Genomic DNA, 6000 nt, shown 5'->3' with positions numbered 1-6000 from the left:
GGTTCCGTCTGTGTGTCAGTTCACAGAGCCACACATAGGAGCGCCCTCAGTTATCCGTTCCCGTCTGGATGTAACTATATACTAATCTGGCACAGCGTGGACACCCGTCAAAAATAAAAAAATCCCAAGAACGTTCCCGTGTGGACAGGGCCTACCTCTGGTGTGATGTATTGAGGTGTGACAGAATGTTCATAGGTGAAGGGGGGTGTTGTGTGTATTCACCTCAGCAGCAGGCCTTCCTCTGTTCACACCTTATAACCTCTAACAGGCTCAGAAACTTTGATCCAAAGGAGCTAATGACAGGCAAACAAACACAATGTTTACATGCGCGTGAAAAATTGCATGTTTTATTGACACCTGATGCTTCCAATGGAACATTGTATATTCTACAATATACCAGCATAACAACGTTATGTACAGTTCAAAAAGACTCCACTAAGTCTTCCAAAAGAGGGCATCTGACTCACACCTGTTGGTGTTCCATGGCGGCGCTCGTCACCTGCCGCAGGTGCACGTGCTGCCTCCTCAGACGCCAATGTCTGGCGCCAGTCTCTGCATGGTGAAGAGGAGGTCGGGTATGTCGGTGGGCCTAAGCAGTCTATTGGACAGAACCAGCACCTGCGCACACAAGAACACGCTTGCTGGGATCGAAATAGGTGGCAGGTGTGAGACGTGTTGAGGATGATGTGATGGTGACTTCATGTGGGACATGGAGCATGTGCGACTGCTACTGCTGCATTTGAGAGGGCTGGGAAATTAAATGTATCCTCCTGAAAATATTTCAATCCAATAAAAAACATGGTTGATGATGTTAATAAGGTAGCATTTAATACTACTAATAATACACCCTTTTAAAGCCATGTTGAGCACCCCCATTGTTCACCACATCAGATTACTGCATCTGTAATCTGTCAATATCAGCAACCAGTCTATGTGGGACTCATCAAATCCCGGTCCACTGTTTTCTCATGACAAAAAAGTGCCCGCTTAAGTCAACTGCTGCTATGTGGTCAACTGCTTTTTTCGACATGAAATTTGGAAAGCCTTCTAATGTTAAGTTAAGCCGTTAAGTGTTGTAGTACTGTCACATTCCTTATTATCGTTAAGCAGCGTGAAGCGGCGACAGCAACATAACTACTGTCCAGCTGTGAGTAAGTGGAAACCAAAACATTTCTCTCTTTGACCTCACAATCATTTTTACCACGTGTATTACACAATGCAGCAGCAGCAACAGAACCAATGTTGTAATAGCAGTAAGGTGTAAATTGCTCAGCCAGCATTAAAAACACTGACCAGTTCATTGTAAACAACAGAACAGCAAGTTTAACACGCATGAGTTTCACACCAACAGGTGAATAGTGCAAGCCACATTTTAAAGTGCTCAAGACACCAAAACACATGTTCATCTTGTTATTTCTGTGGTGAAAAATAACATGCATTTCCTGTGTTAGATGTGCACTTGAATACTGAAATATTTACCATTAAAAAATTTTTTTTCAGTTCTTCTGGGTCTGGAGGAAGAGGTGCAAGTGACTTTGACACCAGACGGTCCTACCCAGAACTTCTCCTTCACTCACAAATGCTTTTTTAGTTGTTTTGGTCCAGTTCTGGATGAATTGCTGTTGTTTGTTATATATATTTTTGATATTACACCCGCTTATTGTGTTGAAGGCTTTTTAAGCTTGTTCACATTTCTAAAAGACACCATTCATCAAATCGGCAAACGTGGGACAAATGAGACTAATGCAGTGTGGATTTCTAACTGACGCACTAGCTAGGCGACTAATGTGTTATCTGTTGAAGCTATCACTGCCAGTAAAACTTCATCATACGCCTCACAACACAATATTAGTGAATGTTATTATTGTTGTGAATATGTCACTTTCTTTGCGTGTGTTCATGGCTGTGCTTGTTTGTACCTGGTTGCCGGTGTCACCCGTAAGTATTCTACACCTGAATTGATGGCAAATCATGGCTTCCTTTCACTCGCCTTTCAAGCCTATCTTGCAGTCGATCTGTCAGTTTCAGTAAATAAATACATATTTTTTTACTACATCTATTGCACGAATTTTAGAATTTTACTATGTGGCTAACTGGTCTTATTTTTCTTATTTTCCAGCTGTCTGTGCCACATACTGACAGTACAAAAAACATACTTGTGGCCATTTTTTTGTGTGTGTTATATCATAGTTATCGCAACACAAGATCAGTGATTGTTATTATTGTGTTATTGTTGTGAATATTTCACGTTCACGGCTGTGAGTTCATGGCTGCATGTGTTTGCATCTGGTTCCGGGAACATAGTCTTTCAGTGATGTCACAATATTGTCCTCTTATGAGCTCTAAAGACACACACAAGTAGCCTCCCAAAATGTGATAAAAACAGAAAAATAGAGACACTGAGGAGAGGGAGTTCCACTGTTTGTTACCATGCCTTTGGAACTGTAAGTCAAAATTCCAATGTCGACCTTTTCAGGTTCTACATGTCTGTTATATACTGTCGACTGTCAGGTTCGACTTTTATTAGTTGTAATAGCTTGAGAACACACACAACCACAATTTTTTCCAATGGCCCAAGTGCAAATACATCTTTGTTTCCCTTAACACAAAAATTAAAACAAGATGGTATATGGTTTTGGCAAAGCTAGAACCAGCGTATTGAGAGTTGTAAAACGACCACCAACAGTCAGGCACTCAGGCTATAGACGTCACAGCTCTAAATTCAAGCTGTCCATGGCTATTATTTCAGGTAGCTACACCAAGAAACAATACACTTGAACACACGCTTAACATTCAGCTGTGACCACTTCATTTCCTTATGGATAACATGTATTTGTCAAATTAAAAGTTGTTAAAAAATAAAGTGCAATGCTCAGCTTCTTGTAGCAAAAGTCTCCTATCTATTGCCCTGCTCCTTCACCTCAAGCTCCTCCCCTTTTCTGACTTCTTCGTAACAAGGTGATGTAATGTGGTTTTTATCAGGAAATGTCATTTTTTGGGACTCTACTTTTGTTGTACGGGCACGGCCTTTTAAGGAGAGTGGCTGCCTGGGCCTTTTAATTAGATTAGTTTTTGCTAGCAGATTAAAGAAAACAAACAAGATGGTTGTTTTCATTAATATCGGGGTAGGATGATTGAATGTGGCTTGTTTTGTGGTGCTTGCACAATCTTGGCGGCGTGGGTGTTTGTGGTGGCAAAGTCCATGTTTCTTCGAGGACTGGTGTCTACACAGTCTTGGTTTTGGCGCCACAAGCCATACATCAGCTGCTTGATGAAAGCTGCTAGCTAGCATGTGTGTGTGTGTGGAGATGTTACATAATCTTTATTCAGATTTTGTGATCATAGGCGAGAAGCTTTCATCCAGCACAGACCTCTCATTGCCCCTGATCTCCTCCTCAAAGCCTTTTATTAAAACAAACCAACATGGCCGACCTCGTCCCCCAGCCTCCACTCATCTGCACCAAACGCACTCGTTTCACTCATTTGCATGGAAATACATCTCAGAAAGGTACCTTTTTTTATATGCCCAAACTGGATGGGAGCCATCTCTGCATTTAGGTAAAAATTAATCACATTGAAAGGACAGTTTCTTTGCTTTTTATGGAGTGAATGAGTCCAAGTTAGATACGCCACTCATCTTTCTTGCCAATCAGCAAACGGCACAACAGGATTTGAACTTAGAATAATAAGATGAGCAGCATCTCAGAATTGATTCCACTCTGGCGTCATCAGTTTGTGTACATTTACACTTTTAACGGATAGTTTGGATTTTTTGACATGAGGTTGTATGACATCCCCATCAACAGTGAACTACATCAACAGTGACTTACTCCCCCACTTGGTCCCGCGAGTCCAGTTCTAGTCGGATTTCCGTGAAGAGGAACGTAGTTCTGCTTAGTTGGTGGGTCATTTAAAGAGTTTGGCTTCTCAAAACAATATGCGTTCAAAAGAGTAATCAATTTGCATCCTAAAAATGCCTCCTCGAAAAAAATCAGACCTCACAAATTGCTCTGCGTTATATTTGCCTCCCACCGTATCCCTGCGCACTGTCGCCTCTCTATTCTTGTGTATGTGATGAAGACACTCGCATCTACAAAGCCTATATTTTTAAGTGTTAAGGTGGTCTGTCTCTCCTCCATTGTTAATTCCCTTTTTTCATTCCATTTTTGTAGCAACAAATTCCATTCTCCAATACAATGCTGTTCAACTGACGTTCAACGAGGGTACAGTACCACAGTGTGTTTCGGACACTGTTTTTATGCAGACAGGGGAGGTAGTAAGTAGTCCAGAACGTGGAACATCTGTAGGAAGTAGTTGCACCAACTGCCAAGGCTTGATCAACCTCCATTTCTGCAGAGCCTTTTTGTATAATTCTGAAATACACATTATTTTTCACTTTTGGATAACCTTACCTTTTTTTATCCTCTGGCACTTCACCACTTACCTTTTTCTACCATTTCAGGCTACTGGTGGTGTGTGCGTGTGTTTGTGTGTGTGTGTGTGTGTGTGTGTGTGTGTATATATACTGCTCAAAAAAATTAGAAGAACACTTCGAAAACACATCAGATCTAAACTGGGGGAAAAATGATCTTGAATATCTTTCCTGATAATAAGTGGGTGATGTATTAGTAACAAAATGATGCCACATAATTTGATAGAAATGAAAATGATCACCCTATAGAGGGGGGAAATCAAAGACACCCCAAAAATGAAAGTGAAAAAATTATGCAGCAGACTGGTCCATTTTGCTAAAATGTCATTATAGCAACTCAAAATGATTCTCAGTAGTTTGTGTGGCCCCCACGTGCTTGTACGCATGCCTGACAACGTCGGGGCATGCTCCTAATGAGACTACGGATGGTGTCCTGGGGGATCTCCTCCCAGATCTGGACCAGGGCATCAATGAGCTCCTGACAGAGGAGCAACCTGGCGGCGCCGGATGGACCTAAACATAATGTCCCAGAGGTATTCAATTGGGTTTAGGTCAGGTGAACGTGGGGGCCAGTCAATGGTATCAATTCCTTCATCCTCCAGGAACTACCTGCATATACTAGCCACATGAGGTCGGGCATTGTCGTGGACCAGGAGGAACCCACGTCCCACTGCACCAGCGTAGGTTCTGACAATGGGTCCAAGGATTTCATCCCGATAACTAATAGCAGTCAGGGTGCCATTATCTAACCTGTAGAGGTCTGTGCATCCTTCCAGGGATATGCCTCCCCAGACCATCAGTGACCCACCACCAAACCGGTCATGCTGAATGATGTTGCAGGCAGCATAACGTTCTTCACGGCATCTCCAGACCCTTTCACGTCTGTCGCATGTGCTCAGGTTGAACTTGCTCTCATCAGTGAAGAGCACAGGGCACCAGTGGTGTAGTTGCCAATTCTGGTGGTCTACGACAAATGCCAATGGAGCTCTACGGTGCTGGGCAGTGAGCACAGGGCCCACTACAGGACGTCGGGCCCTCAGGCCACCCTCGTGGAGCCTGTTTCTGATTGTTTGGTCAGAAACATTCACACCAGTGGCCTGCTGGAGGTCATTTTGTAGGGCTCTGGCAGTGCTCATCCTGTTCCTCCTTACACAAAGGAGCAGATACCGATCCTGCTGAGGGTTGAAGGACCTTCTATGGCCCTGTCCAGCTCTCCTGGAGTAACTACCTGTCTCCTGGAATCTCCTCCATGCGTCCAGGTACCGCAGTGATTCCCTGGTCCAGATCTGGGAGGAGATCCCCCAGGACACCATCCGTAGTCTCATTAGGAGCATGCCCCGACGTTGTCAGGCATGCGTACAAGCACGTGGGGGCCACACAAACTACTGAGAATCATTTTGAGTTGCTACAATGACATTTTAGCAAAATGGACCAGTGTGCTGCATCATTTTTTCACTTTCATTTTTGGGGTGTCTTTGATTTTCCCCCTCTATAGGGTGATCATTTTCATTTCTATCAAATTATGTGGCATCATTTTGTTACTAATACATCACCCACTTATTATCAGG

General features: G+C 43.2%; 1 protein-coding gene across 2 annotated transcripts in view; it reads right to left on the bottom strand.

The window, feature by feature from the left end:
- The window catches only part of scfd2 (sec1 family domain containing 2), a 149838-nt gene continuing 143838 nt past the window's right edge, over nucleotides 1-6000 (bottom strand). Inside the window, exons 10-11 of one of the 2 annotated variants that reach the window (XR_008572667.1) lie at nucleotides 470-618; nucleotides 1-293 (exon numbers count right to left, since the gene is read on the bottom strand). Coding sequence is in view for 1 of the 2 variants with exons in the window: in XM_054789294.1 (XP_054645269.1) it covers nucleotides 526-618 (93 nt within the window). In the remaining variant the exon portion in view is untranslated. Of the gene's footprint in view, nucleotides 294-325; nucleotides 619-6000 lie in introns of those variants that run through there. The other variant, XM_054789294.1, reaches the window with a different exon arrangement.

The sequence above is a fragment of the Dunckerocampus dactyliophorus genome, chromosome 10 (genome assembly GCF_027744805.1).
Source record: "Dunckerocampus dactyliophorus isolate RoL2022-P2 chromosome 10, RoL_Ddac_1.1, whole genome shotgun sequence".
Taxonomy (NCBI): Eukaryota; Metazoa; Chordata; class Actinopteri; order Syngnathiformes; family Syngnathidae; genus Dunckerocampus; species Dunckerocampus dactyliophorus.
The sequence above is the reverse complement of the archived record's forward strand: the minus strand, read 5'-3'. Positions and strand labels throughout refer to the sequence as shown.